At 37.6% G+C, this 18,906-nt stretch overlaps 2 protein-coding genes and 1 long non-coding RNA gene across 3 annotated transcripts in view; 2 read left to right on the top strand and 1 right to left on the bottom strand.

Moving 5' to 3' along the window:
• The window catches only part of LOC137950105 (DNA mismatch repair protein MSH7), a 51,050-nt gene extending 50,330 nt beyond the window's left edge, over positions 1-720 (bottom strand). Inside the window, exon 1 of the mRNA XM_068796487.1 lies at positions 350-720. Coding sequence (XP_068652588.1) covers positions 350-678 — 329 coding nt within the window. The 5' untranslated portion in view covers positions 679-720. The remainder of the gene's footprint in view (positions 1-349) is intronic.
• A 6,278-nt stretch (positions 721-6,998) lies between these two features.
• Positions 6,999-13,831, top strand: LOC137949334 (heat shock 70 kDa protein 14-like). Its single transcript, XM_068795408.1, has 10 exons — positions 6,999-7,094; positions 7,674-8,862; positions 9,090-9,317; positions 9,461-9,556; positions 9,683-9,901; positions 12,197-12,391; positions 12,552-12,698; positions 12,772-12,921; positions 13,041-13,171; positions 13,312-13,831. The coding sequence occupies exons 2-10, from the start codon at positions 7,693-7,695 to the stop codon at positions 13,517-13,519; spliced, it is 2,544 nt and encodes an 847-aa protein (XP_068651509.1). The 5' UTR covers positions 6,999-7,094; positions 7,674-7,692; the 3' UTR covers positions 13,520-13,831.
• Positions 13,832-16,736: 2,905 nt separating this feature from the next.
• Positions 16,737-18,707, top strand: LOC137949336 (uncharacterized). The gene is made up of 3 exons (XR_011111859.1): positions 16,737-16,913; positions 17,231-17,478; positions 18,602-18,707. It is a non-coding gene; the product is annotated as an uncharacterized lncRNA (long non-coding RNA).
• Positions 18,708-18,906: the final 199 nt, after the last annotated feature.

Genomic DNA, 18,906 nt, shown 5'->3' with positions numbered 1-18,906 from the left:
AAGCTCAGCGAGACGGCAACTGTTGATACTACTTCTCATCGATATTCTCTTCAACATACATTCCTATGACTTTTGAAGGTGCCGGTAGTCATGAGTGCAAAGAGTAACTTTACATAGATACCTTTTTAAGTCTACTGCCTGATCCGCACAAAAAATGTTAGATGAATCTAAAGTTATCAAGGAGCGAACTGCTGCAGCAACAGTTTGCTAGGTGGAATTATCTAACCTCGGTGTTTTCGCCCTCTGTGGTATTAGTTCAACAAAGCTCAGGAATATGAAAGTTGAACATACACAAAACTCATGCAAGAAGATCAAAACTAAACCTTACAGATGAAAACTTAAACCCTACCTTTCGAGAAATCGTCCCTGTTCGTCTTTCCTCCTGAATTTTTCCATTATATTGGAGAAAGGACGAGCTCCAGCGTCATTGTCGACCGGGGAACTAAGCAGTAAGACCTGTCGTTGCGGCTTAGCCGGCGGCGTATCTGTGCCCATAAGTTCTGGCAAGAGGTTTTCCGCCCGTGGATCGACGGATTCCTCACCGTGCTTCTGTTGATTAACTGGAAACGACGGTGGACGCCGGTTGTGGAGCATCTGAGAGTAAGAATCCGCTCCGCCGTTTTGGCCGTCTTGAGATGGTTTCTTAAAAAAGGAAAGTATGGATTTCTGGCGTTGCATTTTGCGAAACGGAAGAAAGAATCAGTCGAAGAGAAGCTGAGAGAGACGAAGTGAAGAAGCAGAGGGACGGGCGGGAGTGTCTTCTGGAGCGAGTGAGACGGTGACAAATGTTCACAGAAGTTGAAGTTTTCGCGCCATTTAGATTTTAGTTTTTCAGGCACCTGCTGCCAGTGCATGGACGAAAGGAAAAAATGGGCCGGATCTCGGCCCATCCAACCTCTCCTGGTTTAATAGGCGGTTGAGAAATATATATATCTTATAAACATCAATTATTTTACAAGGAAAAAACAACTTCTCTTTAGGTGGGTAAAAAAAATTTACCCTCGACTAGGAGCATATATATGAAGAAATCTCAGTTTTTTTATAGAAACCCAAACTAGTGTTTTCAAAGCATAACACATCACCAATTTGATCAGTTGAGTAACGTATAGAGTGACCGCTGCACCATTCATAACAGCATCACAAGGGAAACAATAATTTACTAGCAATGGAGATGGAAAACTTGGTTGTTATTATACAAAATTATAGATCCTTTGACTGAATCATAATTTTGTTAAAATTAATCTCATCCATAGAAATCACTAACAGTATTAACCATTCTTTGATATTTTTTTCTTTGCACAAGAATGAGCCACCACATTTTATTTCTTATTTTTTAATTGATTAAGTTTCCTCTGACAAATACACAATATCCAATAGTTGATTTCCAACCCGACTTAGACCCTATATAATCAATAATAGAATATCTTGTAACTATAAATTATCAACAGACCCTTGTAGTAAGTTTTTGTTTTTTTTTTCCAATGTTCTCTTTGGATACCTCACTATTTTTTATTCAACCTCCAAATGAATCTTCCTAAGATTTCGATGAATTGGCTAACCATGCCACAAAGCATAACATGGTCTTGCCCTTAAGTGGATTGTTCTCTTCGCTAAGATTATGACTCATTTCAATAGGTGTCCCGATAAGTTTTGCTTACAATAAACCATACTATCACGACATGTCTCTAGCAAACTTTCTCTATTGATACGATTTCTACCATATTTAATGTCACTACAATACTTAAAAAGTACTTAAACAATCCCCAAGTTCTTTTTTTTTTTAAATGTCTGATAAGGTGTTCATTTATCTCTTCGTACCCTTTACATAACTTTTTGACAACTCAATGTCATTTACATACTATCAACAACAATATTCTAGACGACCTCTTCATAACAAACAATAAGCGATCACAGTAAACCGAATGATATGATTACTTTGCCGAACTTACCAAACTAGGTCCCCTTGCTTTGCTACATGCCATAAATGACCTTAATCAATTTACACATGTTCTTGGTCTCTCGCTAAGCAACATACAAGGAAGTTGCTCTAAATACACTTTTCTCTCCAAGTCCCCATACAAAAGACATTTTTTATATCTCATTGAAATAAGAATCATCCCATAGTCATTGACGAAAAAATGAAGATCCTAACAGAGATTAACCTCGTTATAAGAGAAAATGTCTCAAACACATACACATACACATCATAGGTCTTGAGTGTATCAATTAGCCACGAGTTTGGATTTATACCTCTATATAGACTCATCCAGCTTGTACTTCAAATTGTAGACCTATCAACATCTTACAATGATTGCATTTAAAGGCAAATCACACAACATCCAAGTACCCCTATCAAGTAAGGCATATATGCCCTACTTCCAAAAAGGGTAAAACATCTTTCACTGGATAAGAATTAACATAGGAGGATAGTTGGCAAATCACATACCTTATGAACTACAAATGAAGTGGAAATTGGCAAAGACAAACCAAAGGGCCCTTTTGAAGATGTCTTGGGAGGTTTTTTGTGTTGATAAACTTGCAATGGTTCGGCTTGACAATAGTGGATGTGGGGCTAGGGACATCCTCTCATGTAATAGGGACCACAACATCCATGTCGATGGATAAAATAACACAAGACACATTAGACTTTGACAAATATAGAACATTCTCAAAGAAAGTGACATATGCAAACACATAAGTTTTCCTTGACCTTAAACTATACCATTTGTGGCCTTTTTTGAAAAAGGGTATCATGATAAAGAAAGTGATAAAGTAGATTGAATCTGTAAAAGCTATGCAAAAATGAAATTAGATGCATAAAAAGTAAAAGGAATAAAACACTTTACATTGTTTAGCCCTGGATGCCTAATACATGGATAGAAAGAGAGAGGGAAACAATTCATTGAATCATAGTGATTTTTCAAATTAATTATAAATCCACTTGTAGACTAAAAAGGGATAATTCAAATTCTTCATCAATGATTTGAATTACTTGATGTATATAACTGATTTTCTTCTTTACATATTCAAGGTAATAAAAAATTCTTCTCACGATTTTTGCAAATTAAGACAATCAAACTATTAATTGATTTGTCATTAACTTTGCAAATTTATTAAACGATTTATGAGCAATAATATTTTTCTCTTAACATCACCTCAAATGGAATGATGGACTATTTTGATTATTTTCAATTAACCGATTTTGACTATTTTCTTGCTTTTGGGCTTAGAAATTAGTGTGTTGATGTTTCCTTTATAAACAATCAACTTCTTCAAATTTTGGACTTGTGATTAGCTCTTGAAAGTATTTTGACTACTTACTTTAAAGAAAGTGGATCACATCCCACTTCATTCTTTGTGTGCATGTTTGTATTTCCTTCACAGTTGACAGACTCGTGCTATCATTGTAGATTAAGCTCATGTTCCTCCCAATAATTGTAATCAATTATTTTTCATCTTTTTGTTGCTTAGTGTAAGTGAGTTCCACTAAAGTGACACTATGGTGGGTGTCGTAAAACCAACTTAGTTTCTTATTTTCGAGTTATTTCCAACTTTCAATTGATTTCGGAGACAGTTTAACAGACCAATCAGAGGAGTTTCTCTTTAGTGAATGACTAAAATTTGACACCATTAAGCTATCATTTGTTCCGATGTTGGTGCGAGTTTCAATGAAAAGGGCAATATGCTATTTTGAATTGCCATTTCAATCAAATTGTTGATAATTTTTGTTGTTTGTATTTGAGCAACATTTGAATTATTTAGCTATAAGGCTTGACATAAGCCTAAAATGCTAGTTAAAATTGAATAACATTTTCAATTATTTATTTGAGATAGTCCATTGGTATGGTGTTGCCCTTTGCGATTTGATAAACTTGTTGTGAGAGTGGAAGATGTGTTTCCTAAAGGGTGACAAATTGAGTAGGAATCTTTTCTATTTTTATTAATCTCGTTTGATGCAATAATTCTCAAAGCTTCAAGGAAAGGATCAAACATAGGATTGAATTCCACTTATCATCTTTGAACTACGAGATCTCTATCATTGCTACCAACAACTAAAATAAAACGTTATATTTTATTATGAAAACAATGCCTCTACGGTGCCATGATCTTGTCGTGCCTATCGACATCCTAAATATCAACAACAACTTGAATTAGAAAAACTAATCAACAACTTTGTGGTTAGAACTTTGACATAGTTTGTTGGTGGTTTTGATAAAAAGGCAACAACTTCCTTAAAACAAGCAAAAACTAATATGACATGGAATCAACCAAATTTGAACTCCTTTGCTATCCAAAAAACATATCGAGAAAGTTTATTATGGAACATAACTTTTCCAACTTCATCTAAAATAGAAAACAAAAAAAAAAGTGAAATTTTGTAGGTTATGCAATTTGAAAAGTAGTTATTTCATTGCCCTTCGAAGGTTTATCAAAACCACTTATAAACAAAACTAATAACAAAGGAAATAAAGTCAAATTAAAAATTATAGGGCCAAATAATTAACCATAATGGTACAGATTAACAATTTTATCCATTGAACTCGCACATAACAAATTATTGATAACATCAGGGCATTGGATGAAGTGACACATCTTCAAAAAAATTGAAAGAACCTCATTAAATGCCTTACCAAGTAGGTACACATAAATTGAGTGATATCAATGAGTGAATTTTCTTGAAATTAACATTTTCCTTAATGCAGATAACCATAAGAGAAAAAAGTAGTTGATGTAGACGATGATACAATAGTTATGAAAGTAGAGTTCCATAGTTGGGAATTTTAAAAAACCTCACGAGCATGGATTTGTATATGAGAAGCATCATAAAGTATTTTCAAACATTTAAATCGTATAATTTTTTGGGACAATAGTTTGACAACCGACAACAAATACTAAGACTAGACATTGCTAATTGATGAAAGATCGAAGACACGAGGAAAATGTATTGGCATGTTCTAGGCTATGGTAACAACAACATGAAAAATCAAGAATCTAATGTGGAGTTATATGTTGAAGTAGAAGAGTGGGTGAGGGATGGTGATTAGATGACAAAGACAAATGGCTTGTGTTATTTCTTAATAATAGGAACCAATGTATTCGCATCGGATTTTTTATAGTCTGCAATTGGCATTATGGTAAACAATTGGGTAAACCAAGGGTTTTGGTCGATAAGAACATCTTAGGACTATATTGGCAATGAAAGATTTTTTTTCCTTATAACTCTATTGCTAAGGGGAGATGAAACTACAAACAATTTTTGGTGTAGAAAACAAGGGACTTGCTCTAAACACTTTGTCGTAAACAATATAATAGACGAAATCGAATAAAAGGAGTAAACATCAAAATTTAAAACTCATAATAGACAACAAAAATCTGACTTGGCTCTGCTAGTTGACTAGGTCAACTCATAAACTGTAGACACACCCACTCTAAAATCAATTTTGAATTTGCAAGAGAAAATATATGGGAGAGATTAGGGTATTTTGACCCTTCTTTCCTATCTATAATGTAAACAATTATCAAAACTATATTGATGTCCTTTCAACCACTTAAACCCTATATAATTGTTTTTCTAGTGGAAATTACTTTCCTAAAATGAAAGTAAATTAAATTATTCCAAATATATCTAATAACAAGAAGTGTGGGTAAGGAGATAGCTAGTAGAGAAAGGGGAAACACCTACCCTAAATGGAGAGCCATTTTCCTCCTCATCTTCTTCTTCAATTGGTTTAATGCGTGTTAAGTACTCCAAACAAGACTACTTATAGGAAGTAACTATTAGACCTAATAGTAAAATCCCAGTAACTAACTTTCCCATTCCCATATGTCATATACCAAAGACTTTCTAGTAGCATCCACAACATGTTCTCCAATAGTAGTAAACCCCTTGTAGTAGAGTTTGTCCAAGCCTCTTGGTTTGATTTTTGATGAATGATTAAAAAAAACATTGTCACCTTGGAGATCTCAGTAACTCTGCTTAATCATCCATACAATCAAGGCTACACTCTCCTCCACTTTGGAGCTATCAAGGTAGTCCTAACTTTCCATGACACTCTTTGACTACAAATTCAATGAGTACCAACATGCATGCATGGGTACCATCTACACATACATTGTTGAATGTGGAAGCAATATTCATGACATTGCTTATAAACTTTCGTATGTCTCTCACAAATACATACCTCACCACACTCAATGTCCATGTATATATCCAAGGTCCGACTCAAATAAAACATGAGGAAAAAAGACAAAAGCAAGTCTCTCAACTAAATCATCTAAAACTAATATTAAGTTGGAGACCCATAAGTTAGGCAACTCTGATGAACCCTCGTGTCGATTTGACAACTATATCCTTCAACCCAAAGGCAAACAAGAGCCCAAGCCTAAGCCATATGTTTTCACTAGTCTTCATCGACTAGCTATATAAGTTGAAAGCCTTTATCTTCATTGGAGAACCCTAAATTAAAATGACATTTTCCTTGTGTTTACCTCTAGAAAGCCAAACCTCCCCCCCCCCCAAGCATCTCTCCAACTAGACGCACAACCCTCCTCCTTTACAAGAGAAATCAACTAATGAATGAAGAGAAAGGAAAGAGGCCAGTTGGAGTTAGAATGCCCAAGGACCAAAAGTAAAGGTTGGGGTAATTGATATTGGTCAAAGATGATTAATATGTCACATTCAAAAATTTTATTCCGTTTTGTTTATCAAAAGCCTCCTATCTTCCGTCCATCAAAAGATTTCAATTTTTACTCTTATACCCCTAAAGATCCCACAATCACCGGCACAAGCGTGGATGTTTCTGGAACACCCTCCACGTTGCTGGACTTCTCGACTTTCCCGGCATTTCTCGACGTCTTAATAATAAACGTTTTATTAAATAGTAAGCATTAATAATTTGATTTAAATTTAATCAATTTATTATTTCAAAGTCCCTGAACATCCTAAATTTGACTGAAAGTCTGCTAATCGACGGTTCTAGAAAAAGCCCGTCCTCGACAATTTATTGTCCTCCTGTGGCTTCCCACCGAACATTCGATCGAAAGAAAGCACACGACACTGCAAAAGAAAAACATCAACGCTTGCATCTCTTCAGGTAATGTTCCGGAAAACCCTAGCTTTTATATGTCCTTGCGTTGTCCTGAATCTTTCAGATCTAATTGCTTTGATGCTAAAACTCTAATCTGTTGTTAACGCATTTTCGTTGCCCGGTGATTTCTTTGTTTGTTTGTTTTCTCGTTTGTAAATTGTAGTCTTTGTGTTCTAGGTTTCTTATCTGAATTTTTATTTTATGCATGAATCTTGATTGCCCCAAATTGTAGACCCTTTTTTTCTTAACGATGTAGTGGTTTTCGTTTATATTTGGTAAGTTTTTTTTTTTTTTTTTGAAGAAGAAAAATGGAGAAAAAATGACTTCTGTTTGCCACATTGTGCTGGCAATTTTTGTTCTCTGAAGTGGCTTTGCTGAGGTTTTCTGATCCTGGCCTGCACTTTGTTCTCGTACTTTTTGGTTCGGGCCTTAGCTTGTAAAAAAATGGGTTTTGTTTGCCAAATCCTTCATCCTTCACTGCGGTGAAGTCTTACCTTGTATGTTATGCTGACATGTTTTGTCTTCGTGGACGTTCACTTTCTAATTTTCTCGACGGGTACTAATTAAGGTTTCTCTTGTCGATAGTTTTATTTTAGCTAAGAAGATGAGCGTGGTTGGTTTCGACTTTGGTAATGAAAGCTGCATTGTAGCTGTTGCGAGACAAAGGGGTATAGATGTGGTTCTCAATGATGAATCTAAGCGTGAAACCCCTGCTGTGGTTTGTTTTGGAGAGAAACAGCGTTTTGTGGGCACGGCTGGAGCTGCCTCTTCTATCATGAATCCGAAGAACTCTATTTCTCAAATCAAACGCCTTATTGGCAGAAAGTTCTCTGATCCTGAGGTCCAGTCTGATCTTCATTCCTTGCCTTTCTCAATAACTGAAGGCCCCGATGGGTTTCCTCTTATTCATGCCAGATATCTGGGGGAAATGAGGACTTTTACCCCAACACAAGTTTTAGGAATGGTTCTTTCAAATCTTAAAAGTATAGCAGAGAAGAATCTGAATGCCGCAGTTGTAGATTGTTGTATCGGAATTCCAGTCTATTTCACTGACCTTCAAAGGAGAGCTGTTTTGGATGCAGCTTCTATTGCCGGCCTTCATCCTTTGAGGTTAATGCATGAAACCACTGCAACAGCTTTGGCGTATGGAATCTATAAGACGGACCTACCTGAAAATGATCAGTTAAATGTTGCTTTTGTGGATGTTGGTCATGCCAGCATGCAAGTATGCATTGTCGGATTCAAGAAAGGTCAGCTCAAGATCTTAGCACATGCATTTGATCGTTCTCTTGGAGGAAGAGACTTTGATGAAGTTCTGTTCCGACACTTTGCTGCAAAATTTAAGGAGGAGTATAAGATGGATATTTATCAGAATGCTCGGGCTTGCACTAGACTTCGGGCTGCATGTGAGAAGCTGAAGAAGGTTTTGAGTGCAAACCCGAAGGCACCACTTAATATTGAATGTTTGATGGATGAGAAGGATGTAAAGGGATTCATCGAAAGGGATGAATTTGAGCAAATTAGTGTTCCTATTTTTGAGAGGGTTAAGGGCCCACTTGAAAAGGCCTTGTTGGAAGCTGGACTTACTGCTGAAAACATTAATTCTGTTGAAGTAGTAGGATCAGGATCTCGTATTCCAGCGATTATTAGGATAATAACCGAGTTTTTTGCAAAGGAGCCAAGGCGTACTATGAATGCTAGTGAGTGTGTTGCCCGAGGGTGTGCACTTCAATGTGCTATGCTTAGTCCAACTTTTAAAGTCAGAGAATTTCAGGTAAACAATGTTGTTATTTACTTTCTTTGATTAAATTTCGTATTGTTTAAGTGAATTTTATTTAGCTTCTGTTAGCATATATCTACTTTGTGCTGTCTAAGGGACTTTGACTATGTGAAAATTTGTGTTTTCTTGATTTGTTTTGTACATGCTCAGAAGGTAAACTCTGAAGCTATGGCAGTAATATTTACTTACAATAAACATATGTCTTGTGTATTTATTTGAAGGTCAATGAGAGTTTCCCGTATTCAATTGCTCTGTCCTGGAAAGGTTCTGGCCCTGATTCACAAAATGGCACTGGAGACAATGTGCAGAGCACTGTTGTATTTCCAAAAGGCAATCCGATTCCAAGTGTCAAAGCATTGACATTCTATCGTACTGGCACATTTACAATTGACGTTGGCTATGCAGATGCAAGCGAATTTCCAGGATCAGCTAAGATTAGCACATATACGGTATATGACTAATGTCATTGTCATGCTCATTCTATTCACATTTCTCTGTTCACTTGATAAAACTTTGTAGAGTGAAAACTTTTCTTTGAGGCTTTGCTACATACTGTGTCAGTGCATATAATGTAATGAATGTTTCTTGACAGATTGGTCCATTCCAATCTGCCAATGGTGAGCGGGTGAAACTGAAAGTCAAAGTTCGTTTGAATCTGCACGGTATTGTTTCCATCGAGTCAGCAACTGTAAGTCATGTGTAATTGCAGGTTTTCTTGTTTTAGATGTGCCATATGATTTATTTATTTTTTACTAAGATTTTAGAAGTGCTTTTTATGTAGTTTTGTTGACACTTCATTTGTTGTGCACTACAGCTCTTAGAAGAAGAAGAAGTTGAAGTACCAGTAACAAAGGAGCCACCGAAAGAACCTACAAAAATGGATACTGATCATGCCACGACTGATATTCCAGCCACAGGTGAAAATGAAAATGATGTAAATATGCATGATGCTAGAGATGCTGCCACTGGTGGAGCGGAAAATGGTGTTCCCGACTCTGGAGACAAGCCTGTTCAGATGGAAACTGATACTAAGGTATATTCTTCTGGGTTTATCTGCATGTTAGCTGTTTACAGTTTGCCTTTCTGTTTTTGAAGTAAGCATGCTGATGGTTCATGAACTAGGTTTTTGAAAACCAAAGAAACCACTGCTTGCGATTTTACATGTTTCATGTTATAATAGGATCATCCCTGATTGATTCATGCTTACTCAATGTGTTTTTAGTTTTGTTTTATTCAAGTTGTTAGACTGGAAATCCTTTAGTTTTGATGCAATCTGATTCCATCTGGGGAATCTCCAAGTTTAGCATCTTTCTTAATTTGTATAGGCTTATGTGAATAGAAACATTTGTACTTTTCTGTCAATTTATTTTGATTAGGGCCTCATTACCTGTACAAAATTCGAATGGCTGAGTGAAATTGCTATGTGAATGTTCCACTGTTAATGTTTTTACTTTGCTAGCTCGGGAGTTTGTTTGCTCTTGTAGCTCCATGTAATTTATCTGGGTTATTATCTTCTTTCTTCCATTTTAATTTGCCCCACTTTCACTCTGTTTTTTTTATATATATATATTTGTATATGTGCTTGAGGCTGCTTCCTCGGTTTCCATTGCCCACCTCTAATTTATTTTGGGTGCTGATGTATGTTGTACTTCATTTTAATGGCTTGAAACCTTTCGATTTCTAGAATGTAGCAGATAATGTACCTGTGGTGCCGTTAAAATCACCTTTGATGTTCAAGCGAACTATTATGTTTATTGAGGTTATGTAAATTCTTTATAATTTTTATATCTATATTTGCTCGTTTTCCATTAATTTCTCTGTGACAATTATTCTGTCTAGAGAGGATTTGAGTTTATAAACAGGTTTAGGGCTTACTTATTCTGGTCTCGGGAATTCTGGGAGCATTATCCTGGTGATTTGATACCCTTATTCTCAATTTTTCAACCACTAGCTCCTGAAGCGTATACAGGTTTCAAAGATCATATTTTTTTGAAAAGTACGTTTTGTTATAAAAAATCATTTATTTTTTAACAAACTCAAAGAGGAGGCCTTACAACGAGAGATCAAAGGGTAACTCCTCTTTAGCAAGAGAATCAGCTAACCCCTGCTCTAGACTATTTGTAGGTTGATTATCAAGATATCTTGAATGTTAATCTGTTGAATTTGTGCTAACTAGAATAGAAAGCAATTTGAAACAATAAAACTATCAGTTTATTGGAATTTTCTTTTATGTTTTAACTGGTCTGTATATAACAGGCAGATGTTGTGGCACACTAGTCTTGTTCTATAGGTTTCCTTAATATAAGCGATGTCTTGTGAAGTGTACAACAAGCATGAGAGTTTCATGTTCTGTTTACACTGTATGTTCTTTAAGCCACCTCTGGTAGTTGTTGCTGGGTAGTGTTTTGTTGATTTTTTTTTTTTTTTTTGTTGGTCTTCAACTTTCTGGAACTGTTATAACTTTTCCCCCCAAAAAAATGGTGTTTCTCTATAGCTTGCATATTTTGTTTGCCGAGTTTACTTATATAAGCTGGATAGAGTGAAAATATGAGTATGATTGCTGGATAGAGTGAAAATATGAGTATGATTGGTGGAGACGATGGTGGGAGAAGTCGGTGTAAGCTGTGTAGTGATGAATAAGAATTTGTGTGACGATGATGACTAAGAGTGTGTGTTTACTTAGACTGTGGTGGAAAGCTTTCCTATTGGTGAATGAAGCTCTGGTGAGGTTTTGGTGTTGAATTTAAAAAATCTGTCAATAGATAGGACTATAGGAATGGTAAAAAGGGAATGATGCAAGCATTTGGTTTGGGAGTACTCTTAGCAGTTACTTCCCTGAGGTTAACAGCAATAGATCTTGGCCGCAGCTATAACCCTTTCCTCCTAGCTTGTTATTGCTCCTTGTTATATGCCCTAGTTTGATGCTATTTTAAGAAGGAAAAGAAACATAAACTTTTTAACTTTCACACACCAAGGTAATGGATATAGTGACATTTTATTGGTGCAATATGTGTTGATGCGAACAGTGCCATGATAAGGTGATTCTCAGAGATCCTGATTGCAGTTTTTGTGGGTCATTTATTTCATGAAATGTATTTATCTCTAGCAGCTTGTTGCAGTTATACTCTCTCTCTCTCTCTCTCTCTCTATTTATCTATAGATGCATCTATCCATGTATCCATCTGTTTTTGCTATCTGAATTTGTTTGCTTCTTAGACTTTTCATAAATTACTTTATAAGTGTCATATTATTTGTATCTTTCATTTCTAGTTAGTAATGAGAGCTAATATTTCGTTTTTCTGATTGATTTCGTGGTTACTCTTTGCAGGTGGAAGCCCCAAAAAAGAAGGTGAAGAAAACAACAATACCTGTTGCAGAGTTGGTGTATGGTGCAATGCAGCCAGGAGATGTTCAGAAGGCTGTAGAAAAGGAATTTGAGATGGCTTTGCAAGACAGAGTGATGGAAGAAACCAAAGAAAAGAAGAATGCTGTTGAAGCTTATGTTTATGACATGAGAAACAAGGTGAGTAGTGTATAGGGGCTTGGGTTCAATGTTTAAAGTTATTAGGTTCAGTTTCCATGGGCGTACATGCGACCTTTTGTTTTTGTGTGTTTAACAAATAGTATTCAAAAAAGAATAAAAGCTTTTGTTGAATTGGAATTCACAACTTGTCTTTGTCCAGCTCCATGACAAGTATCATGACTTTGTAACTGCGTCGGATAAGGAAGAATTTTCTGCAAAACTCCAGCAAGTGGAAGACTGGCTGTATGAAGAAGGTGAAGATGAGACCAAGGGTGTGTATGTTGCGAAGCTTGAGGAGTTGAAAAAGGTGAGTGTTGTTTTTCAATTTGCTAATAATTTACTTTATGCAGCAGAATCTCTGATGGTCTGGTTTTCTGCAGCAAGGTGATCCCATTGAAGAGCGTTTCAAGGAAAGTGTGGAGAGAGGACCTGCGGTTGAACAGCTTGTTTATTGCATCAGTAGCTACAGGGAAGCAGCTCTCTCAAAAGATCCCAAATTTGATCATATAGACATAGCAGATAAGCAGAAGGTATGAATAACCATTGCATTTTCTGAGGCTTAAGAGTTTTCTCGTTCTTGGTATGGCCTTTCTAGGTAAGTCATATTGGCTAGGTGGTTTTGCGTGATGGTTTCCATTTGTGTGGACAGGTCATAAAGGAGTCTGGTGATGCAGAAGCTTGGCTTACTGATAAAAAGCAGCAACAGGATTCACTGCCCAAGCATGCTACTCCAGTGCTCTTCTCTGCTGATATAAGAAAGAAAGCAGAGACCCTTGACAGGTACATAAACTGATATGTTTTCCCGTTGCTCCGGTTGGTAAAATAGGTGTGTGATTTTCTCCGTTCGAGTGTGGACGGTAGTTGAGTATTATATAATGACTTCTTAGTTAGCTAAAAGTGTTTGTACGTTGTTTGGGCAGGTTTTGCAGGCCTATAATGACGAAACCAAGGCCTGCCCCAGCAAAACCGCAGACGCCACCAGCAGCTGCAACGCCATCTGCAGAGTCTTCTGAGTCACAACCAAAGGGAAGTGCCGAAACTGCAACAGCAGAGGGCGAGGCCGCTCCAGCTGGTGCTTCTGAGCCAATGGACACTGAGAAACCTGGAAACGTACCAGAGCAGGCATAATTAAGTTGTCATGTGGGGGGTTTGTTTTCTTGAATTTATTTGGGAGGTGGATTAACACCTGTAATTTCATTCTATTTCCAGCCTCCTCGACGTCTAGAGTACAAGTAAAGATCGGTGGGGAGAAGTCTCCATGGGCGGGATGTAGGTTGTCGTCCCCATTGATGGGAGAGTTCTCTATAAATCCGGTTTTGAGAGGGTTTAGGAGAAAATATACTTGTGTGATTATCTAATCTCGGATTTTTGTTTGCTGGAGAGACATCTTTTTGAGATCACTCAGGTGAATTATAAGATTTTGTGCCCCTTTTTGGTGAATATTTTTTAATCAACACGATATACTAATGCTACTATGCGTGGTAAGAACTTTGTTCAAGTGAATTTATCAACAACTGGGTGGTTTTAAGAGAATTTATGAAAATTACAGCTCCATATGGCGATGCTTTCTGTGAGGATGAGAAACCATAGATTCCTCTTGCCAACAACTCCATCGATGAAACCTCTTGCCTACGTATCCGAACGAACCGGCTGAAGCGGATTTACAGAGGCACCCAACCCCAAGCAACTCGGATCCCTTCCGTACATCACCGACAGATTTCGGGATCGTCCAACTGTAAAGAACGAGAGCCTCGACATTGTCAGTCGCTCAAGAGCTCGTGGGCAGTTTACAGATGAACGGAGAGCCGTTCCGGTTGACGCCGTGAGGAGCTGTGATTATTGGTGTCGCTGGGTGTGGGCCACTTCTTTTTTCCTCTTACTTCTCTGCTTCTGCTTCTTCTTCTTCGTCAAGTCATTCCTCGTTTCAGTTCAACCCGTCCACCAAAAAGCCTTATCAGTCTCTAGCTTCTGAACTCCTTCTTTTGACATACTCCCTCTTTCCGTACTCCATGAGATTGCTCAGAATGATAGAGATAAAGGATCAAAATATAAATACCGAAGTCAGCGTTTACAATCTCTTTTGTAATTTAGTGTAATTTTATTGTAATTTTATAAATAGTATATATTATTAATGATAATTACAGCAATATTATTCTACGTTCTTAAATTCAATACGGTATTAAAGGTTCGATCGATTAATTAGAACTAGCTCGTTGTCGCCACTCCCTGTCACTGGGGAATACCATGCGCCCCTTCTGCGCATATCTCCCCCGCGTTTCTCTGTGTCGCTGAAAATTGCCAAAGCCGAACCTCGGGCCCGACCTCCGTAGCACCTCTCCCTCCACCCTGCCGCCGCCCATCGCCAACCGAATCCAGCACAACAAAAATGCTCATATCTCTCGATTTTATCGCCCGATGTCCTCATTGCCGTCGCCCCGCTGCCACCGTTCGCTCTACCGGCAACCACCCTCGTCGGTGCCGCAAAGAACACCCCCCCCTCCCCCCCCCCCCCCCCCCCCCCCCCGCCCCCCGCGTCTCCCTGGAGCAGAACAACACGGGATACCTAAGTTGAGGGGGGAAATTATTTTTTCCCCCTCAATGCCTCGTCCGGCTCAGCGTGCGAACTCACGAGTGTCCTTCACACATCCGAGTTTTGCACGCATAATTCACACACACGACAAATTTTTTTTATTTTTTTTTGAAAAAAAATCCTCACTACATAATCTTTTCTTCCCATCCGGACGATGTGATTCCTTGCCGTTAATCTTCCTCGGATACAATTCAATCTACTCCACCCTCTTCTAGTGTTGTTGCTCTTCCTCATCTCTTCACCTAATGATGCAATTCCGTCCGTCTTAGCCGCTACCAGTGCCGCTGTTCTTCCACCGGGTGATGCATTCCGTCTACCCCAGTTGCCATCAGTGCTGTTGCTCTTCCACCTCTCTTCACCAGACGATGCAATTCCATCCACCCCGCCCCAGCTGCTACAGGTGTAGTTGAACTTCCATCGGACGATGTAATTCTATTCACCCCAACTGTTACTCTCACCAAACCACTTTTGAGAATATACTTCTTCTTTTTTAAGATCAAGATTAGATTCTCGTCTTAGAATTCCATCATATTGTTGATAGATATAAGGATAAGGATCAAAATACAACTACCAAATATACTCAAACTTAAACTCTGAAGAGTTGTAATTATCTACAATATCTCTTGTAAATTCTATAAATAGTATACACCTGATTAATGATAATCATAACAATATTATTTTACATTCCTATATTCTATATACAGGACTCTGACTAGTTCCTCTTATCAACAAACATATTAGAAGAGAATGGAAAGAAAAAAAAATCGACCTAGATCATCACTCATCGGGATCCTCCACGTGCTGGAAGAGCTTTCTGTGCCGAACCCATCAAATTTATCCATTCTCAAGTCCCCATTTCTTTCTCACCTTCTTCTCCTGTCACTCAAAAGGGCTAAACCCATTGTTTTTGAAGGTTTTGTTATTTATAGCTTTTCTTACTCAGCAATGTGTAGTTCCTTTACCATGTTTTTTTACCTCGTTGTTGTAAGAATGACAATTTTTGCCCCTATCACCGTTGCTCGCCACTGATTGTCCTTGTTGGGTGTCAATCGAAATTGCTTGCCACTGTCATCAGTCGTTAAGCAAAACTCTTGTTTTTTATCTTCTTGTTCCTACCAGAATTATGCTATTTGCCCTCCTCATTTGTTCCTAAACTTCTTGTTATCACCTTTCTTCTACATTTGTTGCTACTCTTATTTGGAAGATGTAAATGCTCACAGTAGTCAGACTACAAGAGGGTAAGGTTTGCAAGAAGATATTGCGGTCACTTTACTTCCGTAGCAAAGTAATTGTTGAGATATTTATATCGGACCAGTCCTTGTATAATATTCATGCGGTTGCTTTCCTAAAAGGTTCGAACCTTTTAGCGCACTAGTTTCAACATGGTATCAGAGCAGGTTGGTCCTGAGTTTGAATCACGTTCCCATCGCGTTTCCACGGTTGTTCTCGTGCGCTTTCTATGGGCCCCGAATTTTCACGAGTTTCCCCGTGTGGGAGAGTGTTGATATATTTATATCGGGCCAGTCCTTGTATAATTTGCATAAATTGGAAGTTCCTTGAGTGCTTTGCTTATTAATTCTATGTTACTTTTATATGTCTCTGATGTTCCAAAATTACGTTGGGCTTTGACCATGTACTAGTGACTACTGATTAATGAAGCCCGCGCGAACTTGGGTTAACTGTATAAAAGCTGCTTGGCGGGAACGCAGCAGAAGTCTGGCTTCATGAGTCTCCTTCTCATAGGGCTTCTCTAAATCTATTTTCCTCCATTCGCGACTACGAGGAACTTCTGGAATCGGGATAGTCTTGCTTTTTGTATCCCGTGAGATTATGCCGAGTTATAAAATCAGAGGAATTAATGTGGATTTCCCGTTCGAAGCCTATGACTGTCAGATTGTTTATATGGAGAAGGTCATCCAATCATTACAGGAGGTGAGCGCATATGTTTTTTCGTCTATACCAATTTGTTACCGTGGAAAAGCTCTTCATTTAGCTCCATCTCTTCTCTTGTAATTTCATGATCTTCTGTCAGTTCCTTTTTTTGGTCCGAATTCAGTTGCCCAACTCCTGATAGACTTCAAATTGAAAATTGCATTTTATTGCTTTTTATATTTTAAACTTTACTCCGCATATATAACAAGGTTTGACTTGCGGTTTCTATGATATTGTTATATTGTTATGTTTCCTAGATTTGCATTTGGTTTTTGTTGATACCATCAATGATCTAAGTTATGGTATGGTTGTGCTAGAAATCAAACGCGTTACTGGAAAGTCCTACTGGGACGGGAAAGACCCTGTGTTTGCTTTGTGCTACATTAGCGTGGAGAAAGAGCTTGGGTGGATTTTCAACTGGAAAGAGGCGCAAGTCCGTCGGAATGACTGCAAATATCTCCTCGAGCCAAGAAGACAAGAAGAATCTCCCTACTATCATATATTCTTCACGCACACACGGCCAACTGCAACAAGTAATTAGAGAACTAAAAAGAAGCACTTACAGGTCAGGCATTAAACACCAGATAAGTGTACCCATTACCGTGTCTTTTCAATATCTCTAGTCAGGCATGACTTTGTTTGGCTTTTTAGTCCTTGGAACTGGTAAACATTACAGGCGTCTTCACTGTATTTTTTTTTCACTGAGATGTAAGCCTCAGGGCAGTAGGTTTTCTCTGCAACATGGCTCCATTTCCTACTAGTATAATATTCTTCTTTTGAATATACGTGTTCCCTTAAGAAGTTGTTTTTTTTTTTTTTTTTGAAATAAGTGTTTATAGCTGAAGTCATTTTATAGTCTTTACTGCAGGCATATTGAAGTTTCTATTATTTAGGAGATCAAACGTTATTTTTCTATAGTTCCAACTACGAAATTCATCCTGCTGAGATGAATTTTGAGTTACGGATTTTGGGTTGCCTTTCTTGAATTTCTTAATATCACTTCATATTGCAGAGTTGGCCAATGTATTTTACTCATGATGGATTCTAATCTCTATCTTTATTTTCTGTGCACCCATTTAATAATGTAATTTTGTAATTCATTATGCAGCACTATCATTAAATAACTTCAGACTGGCTACTTCAAAAAAACATAAAAAATCAGTTTGAGCTCACTGAATATGGAGAGCCACACTATATTGTTTATTTTCTGCTGTTACTACTATAAAGCATGACAATGTAGATTTTTATATATTGAGGTGCATTCCTGCTATATGGCATGCTGTTTAAAGGCAAGTTTCCTTAAATCTACTGTTGTTATTTATTGGCCTTTGCTTTTTTTTAGTGGAAATCAATTTGATATGAAGTCATGATATTGGTTCTAAACACTCCATGTCTCTGTTTGAGTTACTCCTATTCAGACAAATTGATTGGATTTAAGAAATGAACAACTGAACATGTTGATTCTGTGGCTTATGACATTTCACAGCTAGTACTCGTTACGGTGGGATCTGAATTGCTTCTAGGATAAATGTAAAACTTGGACATTATTTGCTGCTTCAGATTTGCATAAAATTGTTCAGTGCTCTTCATGCTTCAGTGGTTGTTGAAGTTGAGTCTGTTATTTACTGGTAAAGAACTTTCTAAGGTTTCAGAGTTCTTGACTGTCCCATTTTTATGCTAACTTGCAGGCCTAAGATGGTTGTATTAGGTTCTCGGGAGCAAATGTGCATTCACAAAAAAGTTGAAACACTTCAAGGACGAGCGCAAAACAGTGCTTGCCAGTCCCTTTGCAAAAGCCGGAAATGCTTCCACCATACTCTTGTCTCTGGTATTCCTTATTCGAATCTGGCTATTTATTTCAGTAAGCATATTGTTTCTTTGGAAAGTATAGTATAAGGATTTCAATTCGTCAGATGATCTTGGCATGGTTATCTGAAACTTTGAGGAATCTTGTGGCCTTGTGCACAAGGAGTTAGTAGGAGAGAGTGGATTT

The sequence above is a fragment of the Aristolochia californica genome, unplaced genomic scaffold (genome assembly GCF_029961685.1).
Source record: "Aristolochia californica isolate CCGP_79_NKW_82.1479 unplaced genomic scaffold, dmAriCali1.0.hap1 SCAF_14, whole genome shotgun sequence".
Taxonomy (NCBI): Eukaryota; Viridiplantae; Streptophyta; class Magnoliopsida; order Piperales; family Aristolochiaceae; genus Aristolochia; species Aristolochia californica.
This window is presented reverse-complemented; position numbering and strand designations above follow the sequence as displayed.

Excerpts from the sequence above, each read along its gene's own strand:
- LOC137949334 (XM_068795408.1), top strand. The coding sequence starts at position 7,693 with ATGAGCGTGGTTGGTTTCGACTTTGGTAATGAAAGCTGCATTGTAGCT. Across the intron at positions 12,392-12,551 it reads TTTATGACATGAGAAACAAG|CTCCATGACAAGTATCATGA; the intron begins GTGAGTAGTGTA and ends GTCTTTGTCCAG. Across the intron at positions 12,699-12,771 it reads AGCTTGAGGAGTTGAAAAAG|CAAGGTGATCCCATTGAAGA; the intron begins GTGAGTGTTGTT and ends GGTTTTCTGCAG.